At 45.7% G+C, this 14,159-nt stretch overlaps 1 protein-coding gene across 1 annotated transcript; it reads right to left on the reverse strand.

The window, feature by feature from the left end:
- Window positions 1-587: 587 nt before the first annotated feature.
- Window positions 588-12,888, reverse strand: c1ql1l2 (complement component 1, q subcomponent-like 1-like 2). Its single transcript, XM_070848120.1, has 2 exons — window positions 12,262-12,888; window positions 588-767 (listed from the first exon to the last, which is right to left on the reverse strand). Exons 1-2 carry the CDS (start codon window positions 12,868-12,870, stop codon window positions 588-590), a joined length of 789 nt encoding a protein of 262 aa, XP_070704221.1. The 5' UTR covers window positions 12,871-12,888.
- Window positions 12,889-14,159: the final 1,271 nt, after the last annotated feature.

Here is a 14,159-nt window from a genome sequence, read left to right on the forward strand (position 1 = left end):
TATCTTCACAAGGGACAAATATATTATTATTATTTTTTTTTTTAAATCTCATTTGTGTAGAATATGCATGTCTACAAAATAAAAACACAATCTAAGGAAAATTGCACGGAACAACACTACGAGTTTCAGTCAATTGAGTCCACTGACAGTACAGCTGACTGTTGCCACTGTGCAGAGGTGGTGAGATCATCCACTTTTGCAGGGTTTTCATTTTTCTTGTTGATATTTCTGTGCAATGGAGCAGGGCTGAAGAGGAGAGACACTGTAAGCGAGGAGCTTCTGACACGTCGGCATCGTGGCGAGGAGTGCGGCAACAACCGGCTCACCTCCGCCCCCCCCCACGTCCCACTCCTCCCATGCCTCCCGCCAGGCCCCCCTCAGCGTGTCCTCAGGAGCTTTGCATCCAGGCTCGGCTACAGAGCCTGGATGTTTTGGCTGATGGGAACGAAGCAGAGGTGTCCGTGATGATGGAGAGAATTAGGAAAACTAGAAAGCATTCCGGCTTTTAACACACACACACCCCTCCCCCCCCCCAAACTCTTTCTCTCAACCTCTTCCTGTCTGACTGTCTCTGTGTCTGTCTGCTCTCAGTCTGCGTAGAGGATGAAGCCAGAGAAGGTGCTGTACTTGTTGTTGTTGCCTCCGTGGGCTTTGCCTCCGTCTAGTTTGATGTAAACCTCGTCCCCTGCGTCCAGATGGAGGATGACGCTGTTGGAGGCGTAGTCATAGTTCTGGTCGGCGTCTTGGGCGATGGCACTGGCACGAACCTGGAGGAACAGGCACAGACGAACATGTAGGAGAATGGGTGGGCTTGTTAGCTACAGTTTATATGAGGACATATATATATATACAGTATTTCTTTATTTTAATAATGGAAAAGACCAAGATCTATGTGATTTATGGGTTCGAATTTGTATTTATTTATTTTTCCTGTTGTAAAAGTGTATGAGAAATAGTGCTAATGTCCTGGAGCCACGCCTGGAAACACATCTCCACAAAAACTAGCAACATCTTTTTTTCTTCCATGACCTAAAGTTCCCCATTTTTATTCTTATCTATTGATGGGGCTTATTTATTTATTTAGATATTCTTCTAATTATAGAGGACAAACAGATACGAGTAATCATTTAACATAAAAACATAATTACTTCTTGGGTGAGGTAATGAAGCGGCAAACAAAGAAAGAGCCAAAAGAGCCAAAGTTTGCTGCATAGAAGAAGGATGTGTCTGTTAGGAAAAATATCATTAGAGTTTTTCATTTGGCAGTTGAACGAGTTACTGGACACAACAAATAGTTCCTATGATTATTAAAGCTAGAAGACCGACTGCAGGGTCAGTCAAACCTCAGGCCTTTCTGTCAAACAGATTTATGGTTTCAATCAAGCCAGTGCTCTTCCACAGAAGACCTAACAGTCAGCCTTGGAACAAAAGGTCCACAGAAGGAACCCAACAGCAGAGCAGCTCTGGGGGTCCTGATTGTGGAGGAAATGACTGAGAAATACAAAAAAACAACATCGAAGATGCCTCCTGAATACAAGCAGCAATATTTAATTCATAGTGGGGAGTGACAAGACTCATTGGAATGAGTTTGGATCATATAAAAGATCTTCATATCATTCCAGGATTTTTTAGCTGTGTGTGTGTGTGTGTGGCTGTGTGTGTGGCTGTGTGTGTGTGTGTGTGTGTGTGTGTGTGTGTTCTGCCAGTATGGCTATAGGACATTTGGAGCACTTTCTAAATAACCTGTCCTGGCTAATTAAGACCTCCACCACAAACATGCTCTCTCTCTCTGGGGAGGGAGGTGTAGCCACGGTGCCAAATGGGCGCTGAAACAATAGCTGGGTTTTCCAGCGTGTGTGTGTGTGTGTGTGTGTGTGTGTGTGTGAGACAGAGACACTGTTATCAGGAGGTATGACTACAACAAAATGCTCCATCTGAAGTTGCAATTTTTAAGATATTAAGACTTTGCCAAACACTAAACAATAAAATCAAAGGAGAGCGAGTAGAAGGTGGAACCAGAGGAGACATACGATGAAGGTCATGTAATGGATGTTGCCAGCATCCAGTGTGTGTCTTTGTCTGCTGAGCCAATAGGCCTAATTAGATATAACCCTCCATAAGCATGAACCTTATTTGGTACAGTGCAGTCTGTTCAGTGTTTGGACAGCGACAAACAGTATTTTCTGCTGTTTTGGCTCTAAATTTCAGCATATTAGATTTGAAATTTAAAAAAGTCCTCCAGTGATCTAGCTTTGTATTCATTCACTTCAAAAAAAAAATATCACAAGAGCAGCACACGGCTTTCTACCACCTTCTTCAGGTATTCAGTGGCCTGCAAATAGACTTTGACTTCCACTTTATAATGACAAAGAACTTAAATCTCTAAAGAGGCGTTCACATTCACATCTGGTGAACAGTTTGGGAGGAAAGAAGGAGGTTTTATGGCCGGTGTTCTTCTCTCTCAGGATCTCAGTCCTGTTCGGCTTCTGGATCAACTGCTGAAGACCAGACTGCAGTCCAGGCCTGGCACAGCATCACCACGTCTGTGGGTCTGTCTCTGCAGGGAGGAGTGGACGGCAAAGAGGTCGGGACATTAACGTCAACCCCACTTCACCTAAAACTGACTAATTCCTACCCAGTTTAGCCCATATGGATGCTAGATTAAAACTTAAAGTAGGTGCTTTAACTGTAATAGTTCTTGTTTCATTTTCAGTCCAGTGTGCTGGTTTTGGCCTGGAGCGGCTCTGCACAGCATCTCAATGCTTTTAAACAGTTACTAACAAGGAGAATTGCATCAGTCGTAACTTAAATGAAATCGAATCGAAAGAAAAGGTCGTTATTTTCTCTTGAGATAAAAAAAAAAAAAAAGGGAATGTGCTTTATATCCCTTCAAGCAACCACTGGTTAAATAAGCCAATTAGTCACTTAGTCTGGTCAGTGAGGTTGAATCAAAATCAATATTTTACGTGCATTTCAAGTGTTTTGTTGTGGCTCATTATCGGGTCTCCAAAGTCCACCCTGGCCGTCGCCTTGGCTCGCTGTTTGTCCACACAGCTTTAAATCGGGGCTTTTCGAGCGGGTGTTGACAAGCTGGCCCAACAGGCGGCATCGAGGATGCCCAATAATTAGTTGGCCTATTTAAGGAGTACGCACAACAGGCATATTGACAAAATGTGAGGAGAGGCCAGCTTCTGACAGAGATCTCCTGCACAGAAAACATCACTGTTGCCAAACCTAACAGGGAGGCTGGAACAGCTTCTCTTGACATTTAGATATAGTCAAATCATAAATTATATATTTATGTGCAATTTTATCTATTTCGGGTCTATTGTTGCTCCACACTTCCCAGATGTGACTTCTCAGTCGCTCAGCGTCTTCTTCTGTGGATCCTGTTACATTTCACGAAGGATGTTCTTCTATAGTCTTTCCTGCCATAATAGTTCTCACTGTTCGAGCTAAACTCTCAGCTCAGCCTCTGCTGATTTTTAACAGCCTGCTGTTAAAAACATTAAAGTGTGCAGAGGATGTGCAGAGGCGTGCAAAGTCTTATTAAAATAGCAAATGCGAAGCTTTTGTGAAGTGCATATTCAGTAGTTCACAGAATCACAGTTAAAATACATGACAGAGAAACAGCAAATTATTCTTAAAATCTGTGGGTTTTCAAGCTGTAAGTGGCTCAAGAGTTAAAAGCCTGTGATAGAGAGCAGAACATTCCTTAAAAGAAGCATGTGAGAGTCTTAAGTGATTTTCTCCTGAGCAGCACAATGACAAACAGACAGACTTACGCTGGAGGTTACACTGAGTCTTTCCTGCACCATTACTGTAAAAGCATTTCAGTGGCGAGGTGCCATATCTGTGACACCTTATTTTGAACCCGGTCAAACGGAGCTACGTGCTGCAGTGTGTTGGTAACATTGCATTACAGAACATCTCTTCACAGCACTTCATCTGAGGGGAAACAACATTTCTGCAAGTATCCTGCAGAAATCAGCAGCGTACGTGGTGCCACAGAAAAACTACCATTCGGCCTATTTACTACCAATATTAGCACTGATTTTCTACGAGCATATTAAATACAGCAAGTCGGCACGGAGAGTAAAACAATCCTCAAAAGTTTTACTGTGATAAGATATTGAATTTTAATTCCTTGCAGCTAGCTGTTTTTTTTTTTTTAGGGATCCGCCAATATTCTGCTGGATTTCTTGTGAAGTCCACTTGCAGATGCTCAATTCTCTGAATGCTTTTCAAAGACAGAACTGTTCTTTGCATTGCCTTAAGCTCACCGCATTGAATTATGGGGCAGAGAAGAGCAAGGCTGACACTTCATCAGCACCCTTAACATCATTATTGTCACTGAAAAACCTCAAAATTTTAGGAAGTAATAGGAAAAACGAAGAAGCAAAACTTTTATGTTTAAGAACATGAAGAGTTGGTTGTTCAGACTCGGAGAATAATTAATTCACAGCAACACTTGGGTCTTAATGACCTTCGTCAGGTTATATAGAGAAAAAGGTTCCCAGTCTTTCTGACGGTGTACCGTGGTCAGTGTGAGACTTGCTCTAAAGACTAATCTGGATAATGAAATTCTGAGGAGAGCCGTTAAGATGCAGGGGTAATATATGGAATATTGTACTTTTTTTTTTTTTATTGTTTATCCTCCTGATTAAATCTAGCGCAGCTCATATCGATGTGCAAACAAAGCCTCCTGTGCTGATCCTGAAATGTCGGCGTCCAGTGCATATTAATATGATATGATGTGCCCTGAGTGTGCAAAGTAAACAGCATCCTATTAGAGGGTTACTGCTCTGGTTTGTGGGGGGGCTGGTGACGATGGCTCGGGAGGATTTGTCATTTGGGATTTTAATAAAACTTTATCAAAACATTTGCTTTGTGGGTGTTCACACAGAACCTGGGAACCCCTGGCAATGTCGCAGATGTGTAATATAGCTTAAATTATTCTCTTCATTTGCTCTTTAAGGAGCTAAATTTAAAACCTCTTCAAGTGTACGATTGATGTTTTGTGGGGGGAGGAGGAGGATCATATATATAACATTCTCCTTCAGCAGCCCCAGAAAGAGCAAAGCCCTGGTGAAAGCAAACTTTCCTTCCTGAAATCCTTCCACTTCTTCCACAATGATATTTTTGTTTTGTTTTGTTTCTCTGCTCTAATGGTTTTTATCCCCTTCTGAGACTAACTGCCGCAGTCTAGGCCTCCTTCGTTTGCGTTTAATGATAAGCACGCATGAATAAAACCTCTCACTGTTTTTGAAATAATGATCAGGGAGCTTCTATTGGAGCTATTTTTCTTTCTTTTTCTCCAGTGCACACAAGGAACTTGTTAGGGATATGGGCCAGAGCTTCAGTTCCAGGGTACGGCAGACGTATAGCAGGACAAACAGCCAACTGGCAGCGCGTGACCTTGATGCAGAATATGTAGAGGAACTTTGACAAGACAAACAAAGCATGAGGGTGTAAGCGCCGTCTCCAGCGATGGTAAATGAGGTGTCATGCGATGTTGTCTTCCTTGTGGCTGCTCGTGCGTGTTTGCATCCGTCACTTCGTCAACGTGATGGCTTTGATTGAATAATACTCTTATAGGAGACAGAAAATTTAAGGCTGCGCTTGGGCTTAATAGATAATGCGTGCCTGGAAAAACCAAGTGTGGATCCTCTGAACTTGTGCACAACAGTGAATAAGAACATGGGGGTTATCACAGTTCTCCTTGTTATGTAAAGAATAATAAATCTACCGTAATTTCAGATAAATTCACGGCACATTTTATAATACTGGCTGTTACTTCTCCTCTATAAAGAGTTATTTCATTTACAATCAGCTTATTCTCACTCAGCAGCTGCAGTGCTGTGTGGCGGCCGGGGCTGCTTCTATCATAAACCTTTATTAGAATGCTGTGAATGAAAATCGGGACAATTTGAAGTTTTATCTGTTGTGTCTGGTGCAGGAGGAGCCGGTATCGTCCCACTGGGACAGTGATCTTACAAGAGGCTTTGTCGCTGTGACAAGGACATGTCTAATGGATCCTCTGACAGGGATTTGTTGACTTGATGTTGAGCCTCCATTTTGCATCAGCGAGTCTATTGGTCCTCTTTAAATCAAAGTGTACTGCCATCTAATTGTGTTTGAACATTCCTGCCGTGAACTGCATGCCTAATAGCAGCTTAGATAGTTTGCCACCGCTGTTGAGCTCAGTCCAGCATTTCACTGAACAACTGTACATGCAAACACACACAGACTGGAGGAGACACGCACGCATCCACATGTGTTTCTGCCCACATACATGCAGAACGAAGGCTTGTGATGTCAGTGAGCGTCGGGTCGCTTATGTGCTACAGGTTTATTTGTCGGAGGAGCCTGAATGAAAACGCGATAAGAGCGATGATATGGTAACAGAAGATTTGCCATCTGTCAGACGAAAGAAGAGAAAGGCTTCCAGAATTAATTTCAGCAGCTGTTGTCTTTGTACCTGCTCAGCCTCCTTTGAAGCAAGAATGACTTCGCTGCACAAATCCATGGCGTTAATGAAATTGCTTAGATTAATGCTAAAGGTGAGTGTGTTGTCGGGTGTTAGTTCATTATTAGTTTATCCCATGCACCGCTGATACCTGATCCAAACACTGTAGGAGCCTCCAACAGGCCACAGTAACAGTATTGCAATTCAGCAGCAGGGACAAAGAGGATGAAAACAAGACAGCTCCTCCCGAAAAAGGCTTGTCAGAGGAAACAGTGGTGGAATAAAAGGAGGCATCAACTTTGACCTGCAATCCAGCCACTCTTTTCTTTCTTGTGTCTGAGTCATCACGCTCAGTTAATTACTGAGACACACAGCTCTGCCTGCCTCCAGCACCAACACCAAAACCACAATCACTGCTCGCAGCATCGTCTGAAAAGAGACTTTTACTGCAAAATTGTCAACCTTTGTTCACACTAAGCCTGTTTTTCCAGTGTGCTTCCCAGTAACCCTGAGGCACAGCGACTCTCCTTTTTTTTTTTTTTCTTAGATAAAAAAGCCTCCTTCAAAATGAGGCACACTGGGTTTCTGTATGTGTTGGGTGAGCGGCAGACTGTCAGCTCTGCTATTACATGCATCTTTCATACAATAGCCGGTTTATCCTCCCTCACTGGGGCGATTGTTGATGTCTTACCCATATTCATCTTAAAGGGGGGGGAGTAAACGGTGTTAAACACACTGAGTCATGTAGCAGACTGTGAGTCATTTGAAGCCATTGACTTGCTGCTTTCCCGTGAAGAGGGAGAGGATAATTGTGGGTATCACTGGAAACTGAATTCGGGGGACGGCTAAATGTCAGGGGCGTGGGGAGAGACGGAGAGAGAGAGAGAGAGAGAGATGTTTGCATAAGAGGGCCAGGGGCACTTGTCTCTCTCCCATATGGCCCTCATTATAATGAAGAAGCCTTGTGAGTCAACACCATAGCATCCTTGAGTCAGGCAGCCACGGGAGACAATCCATAGCCTATTTTAGACCGTATGTTTTTGCTCTCGCAATACACAAGACATTATAGCAGTATTTCATGAGCTACTTAATCTGAGATGCCAGCGAGGGGAGTGTGTGCACTCCTGGGCTCTAATGGCTCTCTGTTTGACGAGCTCAGTGTACAATCTTTCAAAGTAATAGAATTATTACAGACAAGTGGTAGGCAGCTTTCGAGCAAGTTTTGAAACTTCACCAATAAATGATAGATTTTCTTCCCCGTGCTTGCAGATGACAGCCCGATGTCGTCTTGACATTTCCAATCTGTGTGGTATTTCCTAACAACATGGGCCAATCTTCATTTGATAGCCCTCGCACCTAATTAGGCCAGCTCTAATGTTCCACTCGGCAGAGTGTCAAATCCAATGTCCAATTACACAGCAGATCAAGGCCAAAGGTCCGCCTCCACTACCTCCCCGGCTGATTATAGAAGAAATGCCACAGTATACATCACATAGAAAGAAATCGGCCTGTCAGAAAAAGGAAAGAGGCGCACGTACATGCATGCACACATACACATAAGGGGATCAATACCGCAGGCGAAGAGCCGGAGGGACTGAGGGTGGCTCTCTCAAACCCGGTCTGTTTATTCCAGACAGAGTCTCTCTGTTACACCAGGCAGACACACAGAGGCCTCTCAGTGCTGAAGTCAGACCACGATGAAGAATAGCAGGTCTGAACATTACCAGAATGTTAAAATCAATCAAGTCTAACTGTTGCTGTATCTGTGCGTAGATAACTTGTGTATTTAGAGCTCACAATGGTCACTCACATTTTTTCTCACACGTTTTGACTGAAGAATGCAAAAAAAAAAGAAATAAAAAAAAACTTCTGCCTTTACCTTGTGAAGAATCGATACAGACCACAGCGCATCCTGAGTGATAAAGCCATTGAATGGAACCTCTTTTTTTTTTATTCACACCTTTCTTTACAGCACACAGTATGTCAATAACCAAATCAAACAGAGCAGACCTTCATCCAGATGGCTCAGCTCCCTCAGTATGTTTAATGTTGGGATTGACACCACATGCTAAACACAATGCGTGGGTTTCACCTGGACACGCAGCAGCAGGATCAACAGCCTTGTGTTCGTGTGCCCCCGAGCCCAAGGCCCCCCCATGGAGGAGTGTACGATGAACTGAGGTGAATTGACGAGGAAATGACATGCGACTGAAGTTGAACAACACTTCTGGGTAAGACGATCTCTTTTCTTTGAAGCGAGGTGAGCACAAAAACAGAATCTACGAAGACGATGGTACGCTCTGACTTATTCTGTAATAGTGCAATGCATCACTTGAGAGCAATGAAGAATATTGATGGCATTGTGTGTTAGCAAATCGATTCTGTGATACCGCAATCTGGATTCTGTTTTGCTATTTTTTAAGAAGGGAAAAAAAAAAAAGTTCTCCTTTTTTAAGAGGGGAAACTTTGTGCTCCTGTGGAAGAGCGAGCTCCTGTAGACCTGACGTAGAGGAGAGATGGAGGGCAGTGCACTGTTGGGGTGGGTTGAGGCAGTGGGTTAGGAGGGTGGGGTGTGTGTGACGGGGGCATACGTGTGTGTGTGTGTGTGTGTGTGTGTTTGAGGAGGAGACTGCTGCAGTAATTGCGAGGGAAGAGCCATGTGCACGAAGGACGTTGAAGCTTATTAAAGGAGGAGACAGAGTGATTATTCACTATGGTCCTCTTGAGAGACTGACGCTGAAGTCATTGCTTTTAATTAACTCTGAAACGGTTTTGCGGATTAATAACAATATTAAGAAGGGAACGGAGAGGAGAAGCGCAAACACATCCTGGATCTGGTTCAAGCTTTTTAATTACAATTAAATAGACTCCGTGGCACAATAGCACAATAACCATGTCTTTCCTGTCCTCTCTTTTCTCTCCGCCTGCCACTGCAGCCGATGAATTTGTCTTCATTGTCGCCGCCGTGTCTCTCAGGATGTGTCCAAGACAGGTTATAGCACAGCATTGATTTACTGGAGAGAGAGTTTAGGGTTGGTTGGAATATTTGGCACGCCGGTAAAAGACGAGGCGCTGAAGGAGCCAAACAGTGTGTGGAGAGGAACTTGGAGAGCGGATAAAGTGTTCTATGCTGAAAATAGATTTCTTATTTGTTTACCAGGAAGCTCACTCTTTGGTCTAGCTTGAAAAGTGTCAAAGTTCTGGGGACAGAGTTGGGATTCTTGTGCTGCACTCTGTGAAAAGAGGAAGTAGAAGAAATAAAATAACCCTTGGATACTGATGTTAGACACAGTAAGAACCCCTGGAACGGGGGGAGCACATGCTGGAGTGATACAGCACTGCAGGGCCTGGAAACCCGTCGCTTCACTAAAGCCAAAAGATGATAAAATACTGCTATTGTCTTCAATTCCCTGGCCTCCGCTGTCCCAACTCACAGTGGAGCGTTTCGGAGCCTTAATGAGCTGAGGAAAGCACCAGTGTGACTCTCTGCACTTCATCAATGATGTAGCATAAGTTGGCCCAACATTTATAACCATTCACAGTCATTTACCCGGACGAAGGCTCTGGGGCCTTCTCCATCAGCCAAGTACACAACTTATTAAACACCACAGCAAGAGCACTGTGTGTTTGCCTATAAGCTGTGATAGGACAAAGGAATACAGAGAAAGAGAAGCAGCCACCACTTTATAAACATTACCGGGTCTCTGGAGATGCACACTGTGTGCGTCTGACTTAAGTACCTCCACACCCTCCTCTTGGGAGCACAATGAAGCGGGAACAGAAGGCGTTTTATAGGAACATATGTTCTCCTTCCCCTATTATATATCAATGCTTTTACGCCCACCCATAAACATTACTGTTGAGTGAGACATTATATATAGCAGGCGATTGCTGTAACTCTTTTTTTCTTGCTGGGTGTGAACTTGGCGAGGATGAAGGAATTAACCTCTAGCTGCCTCGGTAAGACTGCAGGTTGACTTCAGAGCCGGTGCCAACTGCTATTTCACCTCCACGCCGCACACATCGTAGCGTGAGACCCCAAAAGCTCCCTGCTTTAATCTCACTGTGCGTTTATGACCTCACTTATTTACCCACTGGATGAATAAATAAATAAAAATGTAAGAACATGAAAATGAACCCAAACTGAAATCATTCCCAGCCTGCAGATGTGGAGCAGCTCAGAGAGGCTGATGGGAAATGGCGTGAGGACGGTCGGAGGGTCAGATTTGGTGGATGCATGTGTCTGTGGAGCCAGCTGATGATGGTGAGTCACACACTGATGAAGATTCTAAATGATGCATTCATCACTAACCACGTTAAGTGTTGTGTTGGTAAAAGAAGCCTCTCTCACTAGTCTCCAAGTGTTCAGTTCACTTTGAGCACCAAGACTTAGACAGACAGTGCAGCTGAGCCTGAGAGGCGTGCAGTCAGACATCACAGAGGCATGGACACCCCCAGACCCCCTCATGTAACACACTGTAGCACAGAACTGACTGAAGTGAGCAGAAGCTACACAATTTGTTCATGTTGATGTTACTGACATTAGTTTTCCTAAAGCACGGAGCCTATTTTTTTTTTTTTTTTTTTAAATGCTTCTTTGCTCATTTGTTTTCTTCACATTCACACATTTTCCTTTTTAATACCACAAACTATTTGTCAGAGTCCCAGCTGCAGCCTGAACAAACGGAGCACATAATATCTGCACCAACTATTGTGTAACATCCGTCTTTTTACGGGCAACACGTATTTAGGAGCCACTTTGAAGATAACAGATGTGACGGCTGATCGGAAGGCTGCAGACTACACTGGCACACATTACCGACCTGAGAAGACCCTCCGGGGCGCCACATGAAATTAGAGCCCCATTAAAACGATGCATCAAAGAAGCTGAGAATAGATCAAGTCCACGTCCTGATGCCTTTAACAAGAGCGCCCCGACGGATGGAAGCAGGCGGGCAGCACGGTCCGGAGGGCTGGACAGACAGGTAGTCCGGACAGACAGGTAGTCCGGACAGACAGGTAGTCCAAGAACTGTCAGAGAGCCCAAATATTCTCCTCCTCCACTCTTTACACCTAGAGAGCAGAGCAGCCCGCATAGCCTGGGAGGTGCAGGAGGCATGTCTAATGAATAGGTGCACACACTGGTATTAATAATAATAATAGTAATAATATTAGTGATAATAATAATAATAATAATAAAGGCTTGACTCACATAACTCGAAATTCAGTATAATTACTCCTTTAATACACTAAACACTCAGTGATGAAATTAAATAAAATTAAATTAAGAGGCAGCGCCTCAAACATCCCACCTCCATCATCTCTCCACACTTCCACTAAAGCCTCTCCGGAACAAACTCCTACTATTATGTTCTTCTCCTTTTTAATGCTAATGCAGAAAAGCTGTTAAAAATGCCGAACAGATCGGCTCCCTCCCCCCGTCCAGCCCGAGCTGTGACCGTCCTTTGGGTCGCGGGACGCAGCGATGTCAGGACGCATCATGCAGAGAGGGACGGGGCTCCAACCAGTCAACACATCTCCAGCTCCAGGCGCGCTGGGTGCCACAGCTGTGCGCTCTGGGCTCTGGAGGCGCACGGCAGATGCGCACGCTTGCCTCACAATGTGACTTTTTATTGACTGGATTTGTGAAAAATTAGCTTTCCATGACGTGGAATTTTAAGAGAGAGCCCCCACAGAGGATTCAGGGGGGGGAGAGAGAGGAGGAGAGTGGGCATCAGAGGGATCCGGCACACTGACGGAAGGAAAGTCAGAAAAACTTTTAAAACACTAACCTGGCCATTCTTGCAGAGGTCTGCCCACATGCTGGTGCCGTCCCCTCCTCTCATCAGCACATGGTAGATGAAGAAGTATGTGCCCGGTATGCTGCAGATGAACTTGCCCGATATGCCATCATAGTTGTTGCCCAGGTTGGTGACCACGTCGTCAAACTTGAGGATCTCGTAGCCTTCGTGGGGGTTCTTAAGCCCTGCATAGAAGGCCACCCGAGGCACCGTGCTGTAGGTGGCCGTGCTAATAGCTCCGTTCCCCCCCAGACCCAAAATCCCAGTCCTTCCCTGATCCCCTCTGTCACCAGGAGGCCCAGCTGGTCCTGGTGGCCCCGGTTCTCCAGGTGGTCCAGGTGGTCCGGGCTTGCCCGGCCTGCCAGGCTTCCCCTGTGGACCCTGCAGTAAGGTGGAGGGTGGAAGCACGTTGCTGTGGTCGCTCAGCGCCTCTGCCTCAGCCTGGAGACCGGTGGAGCTGGTGCTGCTGGCCGGAGTGCCCTTGTTCAGGTAGGGGTCGCACACCATACGACAGGTGCCCAGCATCTCATAGTGGCTGGCGTCTGTGCCCACGGAGCTGACGAGCACGGGGATGAGGACCACCAGCACCAGGACCAGCATAACCCCTACGGCAGCCGCCACCAGGGTCTTCCTCCCGATGCTGAGTCGGGGAAGGGGCTGCGCTGCCAGCGTGGGTCTCCCGGGGGCGGAAATGGTGACTGCTTGGTGTGGGGAGCCTGTCACCGAGGAAAGGGACCCAGAGATCCCGAGAAGAGTTGCGAGAGGACCGGCAAGTGTGTGAGGGTGAGACAGAGACCCACATACACTTGATACTCCTTACTGCTCCGCTCAGTCACACTAAAGTAGGCACCCAGTCACTCACACAGACGTAAAGACCAAAGGAAAGCCAGGCGTACAGAGGGAGACATTCAGCACGTACTTACAAACACAATCTGACTTGTGAGAAGAAGCAACAAGGATGCAGAGCCCAGAGGAATGGAGTGAGGGAGAGAGAGAGAGAGAGAGAGAGAGAGGGAGAGAGAGAGAGAGAGAGAGAGAGAGAGAGAGGGAGAGAGTGGGTGAGTGTGAGAGATACAGAGCAGCCACTGGATCTATGTGTGCCGGTGTGTGTGTGTGTGTGTGTGTGTGTGTGTGTGTGTGTGTATGTGTGGTGAGTTTGTGGTGCCGGATTCTCAGGCTTGGCTTTTTATACGGCAGTAGCAGCAGAGCCCCCCCCCTCCCCTCCCCTCTGCTCCCCCATCGAGCGGGAGGCTGGTGTGGTTACATCCCCTTCTCTCTCTCTCTCTTCCTCTCTCTCTCTCTCTCTCTCTCTCTCCCTCTCTCTCTCTCTCTCTCTCTCCCTCTCTCCCTCTCTCTCTCTCTCTCTCCCTCTCTCTCTCTCTCTCTCTCTCTGTCTCTCTCTCTCTCTCTCTCTCTGTCTCTCTCTCTCTCTCTCTCTCTCTCTCTCTCTCTCTGTCTCTCTCTCCCTCTCTCTCTCTCTCTCTCGCTGGCTCACTCAGAGGAAGGACTCTCATCACATTGCATTTCTTTCTACCACTCTCCTGAACCACCGAGGAACCAGCGCAACCCCCCCGACCATCTCGCTCCCCCTCTTTAATCCCCCCTCTTTTTCGGCTCTCCCTTCTCTCTCTCTCCCTCCTTTCCCCCACTTTTGACGCCGTTTCTCACTCCCTTGCTTTCTCCTCTCTCTTATCAGCATCCAGCCTCTAAAAATAAAGATGGAGCTGTGGAAAGACAATCTTTTTTTTTTTTTTTTTTCTGTTCCTGGAGGTGGGTTCTAGAGATTCATGCATATATGCACACAGACACAAGACAACACTTAAATCTGCTGTGCCAGGAAATGCTAGCAGCTTCTCAAATAAAAAAAAAAAAAAGGTGCTAATTGCAAA

The sequence above is a fragment of the Pempheris klunzingeri genome, chromosome 17, assembly GCF_042242105.1.
Source record: "Pempheris klunzingeri isolate RE-2024b chromosome 17, fPemKlu1.hap1, whole genome shotgun sequence".
Taxonomy (NCBI): Eukaryota; Metazoa; Chordata; class Actinopteri; order Acropomatiformes; family Pempheridae; genus Pempheris; species Pempheris klunzingeri.